The sequence below is a fragment of the Anoplopoma fimbria genome, chromosome 17 (assembly GCF_027596085.1).
Source record: "Anoplopoma fimbria isolate UVic2021 breed Golden Eagle Sablefish chromosome 17, Afim_UVic_2022, whole genome shotgun sequence".
Lineage (NCBI taxonomy): Eukaryota > Metazoa > Chordata > Actinopteri > Perciformes > Anoplopomatidae > Anoplopoma > Anoplopoma fimbria.
The window spans coordinates 8,054,670-8,067,985 of NC_072465.1; the positions used below are offsets into that span (position 1 = coordinate 8,054,670).

The following is a 13,316-nucleotide window of genomic DNA, read 5'->3' on the forward strand; positions in this document are numbered from 1 at the left end:
ATCACTTTCAAACCCCCGGCCCTTTTTTGTGTTTTGACAGAGCGGCGCACAGCCTGTCACTGATCCACTCGCAATCTGCTGTATGTATAATGCATAAAGAAGTGGCTGGTGATTACAGGGATGCAAACACTTATTAAGCATCATTTGTGTTCGTCTCCTTTAAAGTCTGGATCACAGGGGCTGGGCCCTTCACTTGGCAAAGTATGAGTCTATCCAGATTGAGCATGGATGCTGTCACGAGTTGGAACCGCTAATGAGAATCAATGGAGTTCAGAGGAAGTCAGAAGCTGCCTCACCCACTGTGAGTGTTTGTTGCATCTGACATTTCATTCGATTACCATCTCCCCTCTCCAAAAATCTATTCTGAGGCAATCTAAATGAGAAATCGGAATAGTTAATGAAAAAAAAAAAGGAAGGCCTTGGCCACAACCATATTAAACACGTTCGACTGATAAACAGATACAAAGCGATGCCAAGATGTCATAACTGTGTCAGAGTCGCGCCAGAAAAACGTGTTAGTAAATCGCGAGATCACTTACATGCAAATTGCAGGCTGGCTCTGCGGCCGAGGATGGACCCCCACGTGTTGAAGGCCGTGCACTGGTATACCCCGGAGTCTTGGTCCTTGTCCAGGTTGCTAATGATCAGGCTGCCCCCAGACATGTGACGCCGGTAGTCATTCCCCAGATCAATGAGTGTTCCGTTTAGTGACCATCTGGAAAAACGCAAACACAATCAGTGGCTGGGCCCCCTGGAGATGCACGCTCACAGTGTTTATCACAGAGATCGATTGGATCGGTCGCATCATGCTGAGGAGATAAAAGGTGAGTAATAGGAGTAGGATCCTGTTGTTAGCAGAAAAATCAGGATGTTGTAAAGATCCCTTATAGCAATTTAGGAAGAATGAAAACATTTCTTCATTTTGAAGACAGCAACGGCTGACTTCATTCATTCATTTTGTTTTCTACTGATTTAGGCAAAATTCCAAAACTGAGCAAATCTTCTGTGGTGAGTATTGATTTTTCTCCCACTTGCTCGGTGAAGTGGGTTTTCTTTCATCACCGTTTTAATGACCTCCAAGAGGTTATGTTTTTGGTCCGGGTTGTATGTCTGCTAGCAGAATATTTGAAAACTGTTAAAAATTTAAATTTTAAATTTGTGTAAAATAAGGCCATGGCCTAAGGAATAGGTGTTAATGTGCTGGTAAGAAAACACCAAATTATGCATCACTTTGAATTTTTTTTGCTGTGTTTAACCATGTGGTTAACCAATTTAACCAATTGTGGTTTTCAGTGTAATCTCTCAACAATAATTTGATGGATGGGCATGGAATTTGATTCACGCATTCATGTCAACCTCAAGAGGAATTGTGATAACGTTGGTGACCAAATGACATTTCTTGTCAAAATGCTACTTGATCCAATACTTTGGTTTATGAAATACCTGCACAACTAATGACATTCCCATCAGGCTCAGCTGTATTTTGTGCCAATTAGGAAAATATTACAATAGCACAGATTATAAGATCTTCTAAAGTCATGCATTGAAAATATTACTTAAGTGAAAGTTTATTTGTAGCCTTTTATTGGCAAATGTTCTCAAAGTATAAAAGTCAAAGAATGCAGTCAAAACAGGCTCTGATACTGTTCCATTATTACATAGTATACTATATTAGTAGTAATATTGATGCAGTAACATGAAAGCTGCATTTGAATGTTTTAGTTCGCTGCGGTGGAGTTAAAAGACTAAACTTACATGGCAAACATTACACTTCCTTAACATCAGCATGTTAGCATTTTCCTTATGAGCATGTTAGCATGCTCAGATTTAGCCAAAATACAGCCTCACATAGCTGCTAGCAATGCTGTGGACTCTTAGTCTTGTTACTATTTATTCATTAATTACAACACTTACATAAATAAAATAAGGGCACACGTATGAATCGTGAGCATGATTGTATATTTCTATGCGCATTTTGACGAAGATTTTGATCAAGATTAGAGATGTTATTGAAATTAGAAATCTGAAAGCCTTGGCAGAGTGATGCGCTCTCTGAGTGCTTTCTAATTAGTTCATCTTTGTGCTTTTGTGTCCCTGACTTATTGCTTTCTGACACCTTCATATTGCATTGTCTACAAACCATTTCCTCCAAAGAAAGGTCACAAGATACTTTGTCATGCGAGCGCAGTTCAGGGAGTGACAGCTATTAATCACCGCGACCGACAGAGACTCTGAACAATAAAAACGCCTCAGACGTTATTCACAGAAATCTACAGTCTGCCAGGCATGACAGCCTCGTATTTGACGGAGATACATACTGAGTGATACCTATAAGAGCATCGAGGGGCAACAGGACTTTATCTCAGAACATTAACACAGATGAAAAATGACTTTTCCCCACTCCTCATAGAATTTGAGAAACAAAGAATTATTACAAGTCCGCCTTTGTGACAGGACTGTGAAATGACAATTCCAACGAAGACAAAAAATAAAAATCAATATCATTCCTTTTCCCCCTCCTAGGCAAAATAACAGGCTGTTAGAATGATGCTGCATGCAGTCTTAAAGCCAGGCATGGCTCTCCCCAGTCTCCCGCTTGACAGACTACAAAAGACGAAGCTGTCTTTCATCTTGTAGCTTGCATTATTCATCTTACAGTCTGTGCCAGTCACTTAATCTGACTGATTTTGTCATTGTTCCAACAATGATATTACTTATGTACAATACTTGTCATGGTAAAGCTTATGTTTCTAATAATATACTGTATGCGAAAACACGATCTCTGATACCCAATGCGAACATTTAGAGTAAAACACACACTTTACAATTACATTTTAAGTGATTTTAGATGAAGTCCTGGTATTTCTTCCATTTGCATTTCTCTTCCCTGTTTGTGCCAAAAGGAGGATCATTGTGTTTGCAAGTGGAGGACGAGGTTAAATGGAAATGGATGGGAAGCTAGTTAGACTTTCAGCCACCCAGCATGATTGAACTTAATGGGAGAGGAAGGTGGGCAGCCTGGACAGATCACACACACCCCCGGAGCAGACAGCTGGTGGGGTGTGATGGTGTTGTGTCTTTCCATCGCAGACACAATCAGTAAGCCACCTACCTACTCTTGCTGTTGAAAAAAAAAAGAACCTGAGACAGGCTCTGCTATTAGAAGCCAAAGGGTTTTTGCCTTTCGCTCGAGAACCCTGAGAAAAGGTGTGAGCGATTTAAAGGTGTAGGGGAAGTTTCAGGGAGTAATGAGAGGTAAAGCAGATGGCCTTCGTGGTTAACTGCACTATTTTAAGGAGGATTCTGACATTGCAACCGCAGCTATGTCACTCTTCTTCATTAAGAGCCAGTTGTGAACAAAATAATGAACTTGCATTTTCCGACATGTTGACACAAATGGTGGTGGTAGTGGGGGGCTTCACACTCGCAAAACGTGGTGAAACATCAGCACAACACGCCATACACAGCATCTTTAAAAACCCAGCTGGGTTGTCATCTTTTTTACACCAACTGGATAAAACAGAACACACTAATGAGAAATGCCTCACTCTCTTAATGGAGCGCTTTTTCACTGCTGTTTGGCAGACTGTTTGAATTTGGTGCATATTTTCACATTTGCCGCTGCCTCTTCCAATGTTTTCCCACCAAAATACAGCACCATCATTTCTGCTTCAGACCTACTTTGTGACTGACCTCCTGCCTAAGTAAGAAAACATCCAAAGTTGGGGAGTCATTTTTAATTTTGAAAAGCCATTAATGAAGTACTGAAATTGTAGATATCCTCTGCACTATACTTTTGCTCTGGCTTATGCTCTTAGATGCTTGTTTAAGAAAGGAGATGCACTTATGACTTCTGGTGACTAGTAGTTCTCTTGAATACCTATGTTGAATACACTTCCTGTAAGTCGCTTTGGATAAAAGCGTCTGCTAAATGACTAATGTAATGTAATGTAATGTAATGTAAAGTACAATAAACCATCAAGTCCACGGCAATAAATGTTAATAAGCAATTCATGAAAGCTTCTTACAGTGGGCAGTAGTCCTTGAGTCCTGAATACATTTATTCAGAGTAGATATATAATTAAGGAGGATTTTCCAAAAACTGGCAACAGGTTGGTGAAAGACCCTTCTGGGCCGTGCTGCGACATGTCTGGTAGGGTGACAAGTATTGTCAAGAGTGCGGCGATCAGCTCTGGCCACAGCTGCACAGCTGTCAGAGCCATGGTCGGGACCATAGGTTTTAACTTAGACAAACCTCAGTCAGATGATGGATCAATGAGTCAGGCAGACTAGACTAACAACCCCCCTGACCCTGGGCTATCTCTAGGGGATGGAGACGAGGGGTGGCAGGCTAACAAGGGAGAAGCGGTTTTGCTTACAAAGACGATGCCATCCAGGACAGTGTACGTAGCTATACCTATACAAAAAATAATGGGCTGAAATTGTAGATATCCTGTGAAATCAATTTGTATGTAATCTACATAACCATAAAGTATTAAGACTGCAAAAAAAAAACACAACAGGCAGGCGGGAAAGGAAACCTGGTTGGGCCAAAGAAAAACCAGTAGACAAGCCTGGAGACAAGGGTAAACATTGATTTATTTGTCACATACGTTGCTTTTTTAACCCAAACCTAACTTAGTAGTTTTGTTGCCTTAACCTAACCATATATTTCAAGTAGGTAAAAAGTGGTAAATGTTGCTGGATTTTCCAAGGAAAACGCATAAAAAATGAGGAGTAACTTTTTTGTGAGATATCATAGCAACCTTTGTATGAGAATACGTTGACTAATGGGGAGATAGGGACTAGTTTTCAGGATTATTTGAGTCCACTATTAAGGGTATAACGATTCTCATTAGACATTCATACAACCATATAAACTACACCAACTTCTATTTTGAGTATTGCGATGAAAGGTTAATGATTATGGACACAGGGTATAAGTTCCTTTAACGACCACCCACAACAGGAAAATCTGTATAACCGGTAGAACTTCTCAAAATATCCATACTGAGGCCATTACCTGTGATGATCACAGTTCTTTGTTTGTATCCCCCCTTTATAATTCCCTCTCTAACTTGCATCAGTTACACAGAGAGGTGAGCCAGGCAGAGTAGAGCTCTCAGTGTTAGCACTGCCCAAACCGAGCTGTATCTAACACCACGTCGGGTGGAGAGGAGCTTATACAGTAAGTCCAACAGAGTCCAGGAGAGCAGTGCAGTATGCTGCGGTGTGCTGCAGGGCGCCGGCTGATCTGAGCATGCTCTGAATGAACTCCCTGTGACCTTGAGGTTCACATCAATTTTGCATGAGGTCTACTCATCAAATAGACTGGGAATTGCGCTGCAGCACCGGCTCACCTGCCTTTTCCTTCAGGCCAGACACCCACAGAGACGGCAGTGACCACACAGGTCGCATACTGTTTGCGCAAATTCACACACACACCCACGCACACGCACACGCACGAGCAGAGCTTGGAGCTGATAATGGAAAGTCAACTGCTGACCAGGGCACTCTCTGCAATTGTGTTTAGTAGATTATTGCTGCTGCTTTTTAAATAAATAAATGTTCATTTGGCTTTTTAAGCCAAATGAACATTTATTCACCTATATCAAGGTGAATGTTTTGTGTGTGTGTGTGTATCAGATTAAAAAACAGTCCTGTGGAATTACTGAAATATTAACGGTAATATAGTGCATGTGCACACACTTACACACACACATTCATAAAATTACTAGCAGATATAATACCATTTACAATCACTATTTACAGCCTGGATATATGATGCTTTTATTCAAAGTAAAAGTCAAATAAGAGCATATTTATCAAGCGCAGACGGATTAAATAACTCAAAGTCCATATATCTGCCTTTATTTAAGACCACAGGCCGTTCTTCTTCCAGTTGATGCCATTAGTTTTGAAAGAATTTAGTACGCCAAAGTTGTCACAGGATTTTCTCACCCTCCAAAAGATAAAAATCTATATGATCCGAAACAATTTCTAGATTTAGCCCTGTTATCTGGCTCTATGCTGCAACTGAAAAAAAAAGAAAAACATCTTCTAATCACCCTCCCAGTTCTATTTATGTTCCTGTTACCCTGAACCGACCCGTAAACAAAGGTAGAGTCATACATCTGCTCGAAGTCACATTACATGATGGCAGACAGCAGCCAGAGCACTTTTTTATTCCCCCTTTCCAATCACTGCTGTGCCCTTGATCCTGTGTTACAGCAGATTCATAGTAAACACAGTGACAGGTGTATTCATAAAGCACCGCTCGCAGCCCTGGAGTGTGCTCTGGCGCTACACTGGACTATTTGTCAACTGGAGAACTGTCAGGGCTCCCCGTTCATATATTCATGGCGTCGGCGAGTGGGGCGAGGTGTGGGGGGGGAACAAAATCAGACCATACGAAGTTGACTAGCAAGGGGTATGAGCTTAAACACAAATAACAACCTGGTATTCTCATTTCTATCGTACATGCTCTCTCTACTTTAATATTAAAACCAACTAGACGGCATTTTCAAACAGCATATTAAACGACTGATCCACTTCCCTATCACTGTTAAACGTCAATATATCACAGGAGCAAATATGTGAGGAACTCATGAACTCTTTTACATTTTAGATTGTCGCTGACAAATGTATTAGGTTGGGGATATTAATGTTGTTAATGTTAGTTTTTTTTTTACTGTCAATCAATCCTTATAATAAAAAAAACAACAATGAATTGATCCCACTAACACGCATGTTTTGGTATTGACAAATCCGGAGGGTGTAAATTCCTCTGTCCTCGAGCTTCATTGTCAAGAAACACACCAATGAGTCACTTTTCTACACTGGGTGACGTGTTCCTCCATTACTTTGAAAATGAGCACCACAGTTTATTTGGACGCAACCCAATTCACCATCCTGCTGCCATAAATACTCGCTGGAGCATCAAATATGTGTTCATCCACCGCTGAAAATAGTCCCAAACAAATGCACTATTAACTCCTGTTTGTCATATGCTAAACTGTTTTGGGGAAATTACTGAGCCCTTTCTTTTCGTAACAAATTAAACTTAATTTTGTGAGCTGTTTTTAAATATTTATAATGAACCAATGGGCTTGGAGGTGAGAGCCAGAGAGGGAGGGGAAATCAGCTAGCCTTGACAGACGGACTAATGATCTGTTAATATAATTGTTTGCTTCTTTTCATTAGCTCACAGTGAGAAAAATATGGAATAACTCCAGCATTATCCTTCATTTATTTTTATTTTTTCTAATAATATATACACTATACTACAATAAAGTTGCACTGTTCTGTGTATTATACTATTGGAAAGATATTTTATTGGGAGTTTTGGAAAAATCTTTATTTTGGATTAAAATTAAAATATATATTTCTGTTTCTTTCTCTTTACATGTAAAGAAATACAGCCTGTTAATGTATGGTGATTTACATTATTAACACATTGTTTAAATAAGAAAAATGTGTACATGTGGGCTGGGTAGCTGTATGTTAATGACAGAAATAAATAACTTCTGCAACTCCCAAAATGTTACCTACAACTATCCAATGGTCCATTGAAGCTGTGCTGGAATTTCAATTTCATCTACATTTCATCACCGTAGGATATGCAGGACAGCTGAAACACCCTATTGTGGGAGAAACAGATACCCTCAATGCTACCATGACTCCCTGACAAGGGTTAACATCATCTTCTCTGACAAATTCAATATTGTGTGACCTAATTTTTTTCTATGGCTATTAAACCAAATGGATGAATTTTTCTTAATAGCTGCAGTAACTGAGGAAATTAAGTGTGCAGCTCGGAATGTAATACCCTCTCTCGCTTGGCATATCTAATTATACAAATACTATTCATTTGCAGGGTTTAGGCCAATAGTTTGCAGACTCTGGTGAAAGTCAGAGAGTGACTTTTTTTTCAGCATGCACTGGATATTTTGAGGTTCTAATTTAAGTGTTTGGGAAATAAATTGCTGAGAATTTACACTTACTATTTTGTCATCAGGACAAAATAAAGTCCTCTCTTCGCCTGAAGGGAAACAAGCCAAGGACGATCAGTGTCATAAAAACTGATGCAACCCAAATGAAGCTTCCGAAAAAAAAAAGAATCCCTCCACAAAGTAAGATTAAGGATAGAAATGTTGTGTCTTTAAAAGCATTACCAGAACTGTCAATCCACAGTGGTGACTTTGCTCACTGAAACATCAATTCTTCCTTTAAACCTGGTTTCAGAAATGTATGTTTTTATTCATAACTGAGGACACGGACTCCAAACAGTGTATTTACTGACCTAGATGAATATTGCCAGAGCGAGATGTGTTCTTTGTTTTGCACTCCAAATTGTGTAAAGTTAGTGAACTCTAGGTAGGATAGATTACAAATGGACAAGATAAGAGGGGAGTCACGCAGTGTTCACAACAGAAGCAGGATGAAGTTGAACAAAAGCTTTGCGTAAAATCCGAGCAATAGAAAGGGTAATAAGAATGTATATTATAACCAGATCTCCTTGAGAGTGGATGGTGTATATTTTGTATTCGGTTGAATTAAAATCAAAGGTTGTAATAAACAGCCTGGATTGTTTGTTTGTCTGTTTTGGCCACTTGGGGTTAACTCCACAACAAGCTAAAAAAACATCACATGTTTGACAAATCATTGCCTTGTTAAGTTGATATGTGTAATGCATTAGCATACTATTTATTCCACCTGTCATGAACATATGCATTCATTTGAAACTATGTTTCTGTAACCTGACTGTTAAATAACAAAAACAAGTGATCTGCCTCAAGTTTCTTGCCCCAAAAAAAACTTTATAAAATTGCATTTGCGCAAATAACTCATTTTTAATGAATATAGCTAGAACGCATCACAATGTATCTCAATGTAACTTCCTTTGACTTTAGCTGTTAGCTGTTAGCCAAGCAGGACTGTGCTGTTACCTGTCGGCTGCTAACACACTAGTTCTCCTCCCTCTAATTTCAACATGGATTGGTAGGCCGTTAGTCTCGAGTCCTGATCCCCCAGACTCAAGCCCTGATCCACGGTACCTATGGTACTGAAGAAAAACAAGTACAATCACGTTTTCAGAATTTTGGCATGGATTTGGTCCCGAAGTAACGATTCTCATGACATCCCTATACCTGACAATTCTGAGTCTAGTATTAACCCTCCTTTTAGCTTTGTTTTTGGTCTCCACCTCCTCCTTACAAATATATCTGGCACTTTAGCTGCTAAATCCTTAGTTAGAATAGTTAATTCAAGTCAAGACAATTTCCGTCACTATCAAAAATGTCCCAAGAGACTTTAAAATCCGTACAGCATAAAACACCCTCTATCCTTAGAGACTCGATTCAGATAAGAAGCAGGGAATTCGGTCCGTTAATCAGAGCGTTATCGTAAAAAATCCGCCCTTTGCTGCCCAGAGAACCAAAGAGAGAAAACCCCTTGCACAAAACACAAGTGAACATCAGAATGCTTTAAATTGCGGGTGAAACAATGCAGGTGATGGTCTCGACTTCTTTTTCGACTGACTATCCAGTTGCACAAGTATGCTGATACCTCCCCCCGCTGCTGTGCCTGGACCATGTTTTCAGCACCGACACATTATAGGAAATGTAAGCATTTAACAGAATGTCACTCACAAGGTTAGAGCATCTCTTCCCTGCTTGCTGTGCAGCTACATGGTGCTGACCAAGCTCCGAAACACAATCCACCACAACTAAAAAAAAAAAAAAAAACACCGGCAGCTGCCGTTTTTCAGGGCAGGCTCCCCTGCACCGCCTGGGAATAGCCGGGGAGATATCAAAGGATCCGTGGTGCAAATAAGTAGCTGGAATCTCCTTTTCTCTCCTAATGATTTCTTAAGCCGTGCACCATATCATAAATCATCAGCTTTAGCCGGGATGTGGCTTAAATCTAATAATTAATAAAGTTAACCTCACATCTCGTATCTGAGGTGTTGGCATATTCATCCGCCGCCTTGGCCCCGACTCTGACTCTACATCATAGCCTTGGCTGAGAAAGATAAGCTTTTTTTTCAATTAGAAACGGATGCTCAATTAAGCAGCGGCTCTTAGAAGCCTGTCTTTTTGTTGGATGGTAATCTCTCTCTCTCGAGCGCTTATGTCCAGAAAACGTTGTTCTTTAACGAATCAATAGCAATCAACGCTATCGGTACCCTCTTTGATTTCCCGCGCAAGCGAGCAAACGGAGATTCACAAGCAATTAGGCAGCAACGAGTTTGCAGCACGCAATGCGGAGACAGTGCTCGTGGACAGCCGAGCTGAGGGAGGCTGGAGGGGAAATGCTACTTTGATGTGGTAATTTACCTGTACTGCGGGGGAGGGCTCCCTTCCGCCTCGCACGTGACGGTGGCCTGCTGGTCCGGGGAGTTGATCGGTAAATTGAGGTCACTCGGCTCCGTCCTCCATCTTGGCCCTTGAAATATGACATCCTCTGTACAGGCTGCAGGGGGGGGAAAGGGGAGAAAGTCTATCATAATACAAGCCAGAGAAATTGTCTCTTTGACCTTAAGAGAAAATACTGGGAGAATAGAGCCAAAGCACAGAGGCTGTGAGGTCAAATAGTTAAACTTACTAAAATACAGCAATGTTCTGACACTCGGTGTATATGACTTTTTCAATATAGTGTGTATATATTTATATATATATATATATATATATATATAAATGCCTCTCTTCCCTCTCTTTATATATATATATACGTATATATATATCTGAACAGTGTTGCTCTTTCCCAAGAAAAAGCAAGAAATGCATTAGGACAATCCCTGAGAAGTGTTGTGTACGCCCTTTCCATATCTCACGTTAAGAAGAGCAAATCCCACTTGTCCTTGTTAGGCATTAACTGCTATTGCTGACACATTTGGTATCTGACACTCTGAAAAAAAAACACTGACCATGGCGCTTATGTGTATTCACTGCAATTTTGCATGCTGGGCCTGTTTTCTTGTCACTTTATCATCGTGCTAAATCATCACATTGTTGCTTCTGTCCAGTACAATTAATCTCCCTGCTTCCAAACTCCCATGTTAAAAAATGCAAGTTAATAAAAAATACTGGAAACGTGTCTTATAATGCAAATAATTACTGTGTAAATATTTAGCTGGCTCTGGGGTTTAGGTGAGTTTAATACAGTAGCACAGAGCTCACATAGACAAGTGGGAGTGATACAACTAAGCTAAGGTGTTCTGTGTTAATGACTTGCCAGAAACAACATCATCATAATAATAATAGCTGACAACTTAAGTTGAGACAATAGTTGAACCACCGAAGTAGAAGTTTTTCACATATTGCCTCAATAATAAATTTTTCCCTGCAAGTGACAGGGTTGATAAATAAAGCAGAGTGGTCTATTTTCAGAACGTCTATGTCATACTCCGCATGCACCGGTTAATTGAGGCCATAAGGATGCACTCATCTGCCAACAGCTTAAAAGGAAAGGATGTGGAACACAGTCTGGTACTAAATGAAAGCAGAGTCAACAGACGGCCGGAGTAGGCCCAATTAATATCCTACTGCTAACAGATTGCAGCATGTGGCTAGCTGCTCTACACGTGGTTATTAACCGGTAAAAATATGTCAGGGAATCGACACATATTTCACCCATGTGATAGACGGAGGGGACAAGACGTGACAACGAATCACTGCAGCTCTTGTTGGAATTAGCTTCAATCCATACAAACAGCAAAATAATTAAATAACTTTGGGATGAATCTGAAAATGTCACGTTTCAAAGGTAGTGGAACGATCTGTTCATGAATGATTGAATGACTATACCATCACATCGAATTCATTCACCTCACAGTTCAACAAGCTCTCCCTAATGTGAGTTTGAGTAAAATGCCACGCAGGCTAACATCTGAGGTGTCGGAGTGTTTTGTGAGAATATAGAGCCAGACAGCATTTCACTTCAGAAATAATGATTGTTATCAGCTGCACTGATTTTTTTCAAGGGTCCCTCTCAGCACTGAATAAGAACTAGCACCTATAGGCAGCAGACCGGAGGCCCTGTTAAAAAAACAAAAAAAACAACACTTGTCCGCTAGGAAGGTGAGACTGCTTGGATCTGTCTCCCTTGAGTACTGGGGCGTGAATTACCCATGAGCCAATTTGAATAGCATTCATTGGGATTTACAATGTCATTTGAACAAGGGCTTGACATTCTGGTGGAGTGTCTGTGCCTCTCAAATCCCGGGCGGCCACACAAGGGCAGGATGAGGCGCAGCAGAGAGTAGATTGTGCTAAAATGTGGGGGGCTGGATTCATTGCATGGATCCTGATAATGATCTGAACGGGCCCATAAACAGGGATGGGGATCAGACTCCCGGTCGTGCCTGACAGTGTGCAGCGGTACAGTGCTCTTGGAAGTGGTGAAGGACATCATGCTGGGTACGCTGCGCATGTAATGACTGCAACTTAATCAGTGTAGCCTTTTTTTGGTCAAGAAAATACGTTTTTTTTTTGTTCTCTGAGGTTATTTATAACTGTTCTGATTCTATCTCTTTCTCAGTAATGGATAAAACTCCATATTTCATAAAACCACTGCTACCTAAGAATTCAATGCTATTTATAACCTCTAACCTTATGGACATGCATTCAGCCTGAGAGGAAAAAGCACAACAGTAACATCATCCCATAATGAATATGCGTCTGAAAACACAAATGTATTAGCAGAGACATTGCGGTGACATGAACAACTGCAGTGAGTCTCAAACATAATATGTGTTAAAACATCTTACCTGCAAGGCATCCAGTGATTGATAGCAGAACAATTTGTTTCCATGGTAACATCATCTTTAGTTGCCGAGGGCTAATAAGACTCTCATCCAATTGCTTGTGAATGCTCTCCCTTGAATACAAGGATTTCAATCTGAAGGGAAAGTAATTATGCATGTGATTAAAATATGACATTTTGAGCCAAATACGACAAGCATTCATCAGCAAAAAAAAAAAAAACACACACATAGAGAAAAAAAACATGATTATAGCACTGCTAAGTTACATAATTGGTTCGTATTATCTGGGAGATGCTGTAAGTGGAGAGAAAGTGAATCTTGAGGAAGTGAGGAGTGATGTGAAGAGAGGAGGGGGGGGCAGCAGCAGACAGAAAAAGGGTGACACTTGAGGATACAACCCCGGCGGTGCGATTTTTCAGGTGGCACAGAGGAAGAAACAGCTGCTAAATAAATGGCTGTGTTGTCATCCCGCCTAACAAGCTCAATGCTGCGGCTTTAAAGAGGAGCGGGGAAAGGAAATGATTGACCTCGAAAGATATACTTCCCTCTT

The 13,316-nt window shown here is 40.5% G+C and overlaps 1 protein-coding gene across 1 annotated transcript in view; it reads right to left on the minus strand.

Annotated features, from left to right (window-relative positions):
• cntn3b (contactin 3b) overlaps positions 1-12,824 on the minus strand; it is a 40,318-nt gene extending 27,494 nt beyond the window's left edge. The window contains exons 1-3 of the mRNA XM_054616902.1: positions 12,770-12,824; positions 10,338-10,473; positions 540-715 (exon numbers count right to left, since the gene is read on the minus strand). Coding sequence (XP_054472877.1) covers positions 540-715; positions 10,338-10,473; positions 12,770-12,824 — 367 coding nt within the window. The remainder of the gene's footprint in view (positions 1-539; positions 716-10,337; positions 10,474-12,769) is intronic.
• Positions 12,825-13,316: the final 492 nt, after the last annotated feature.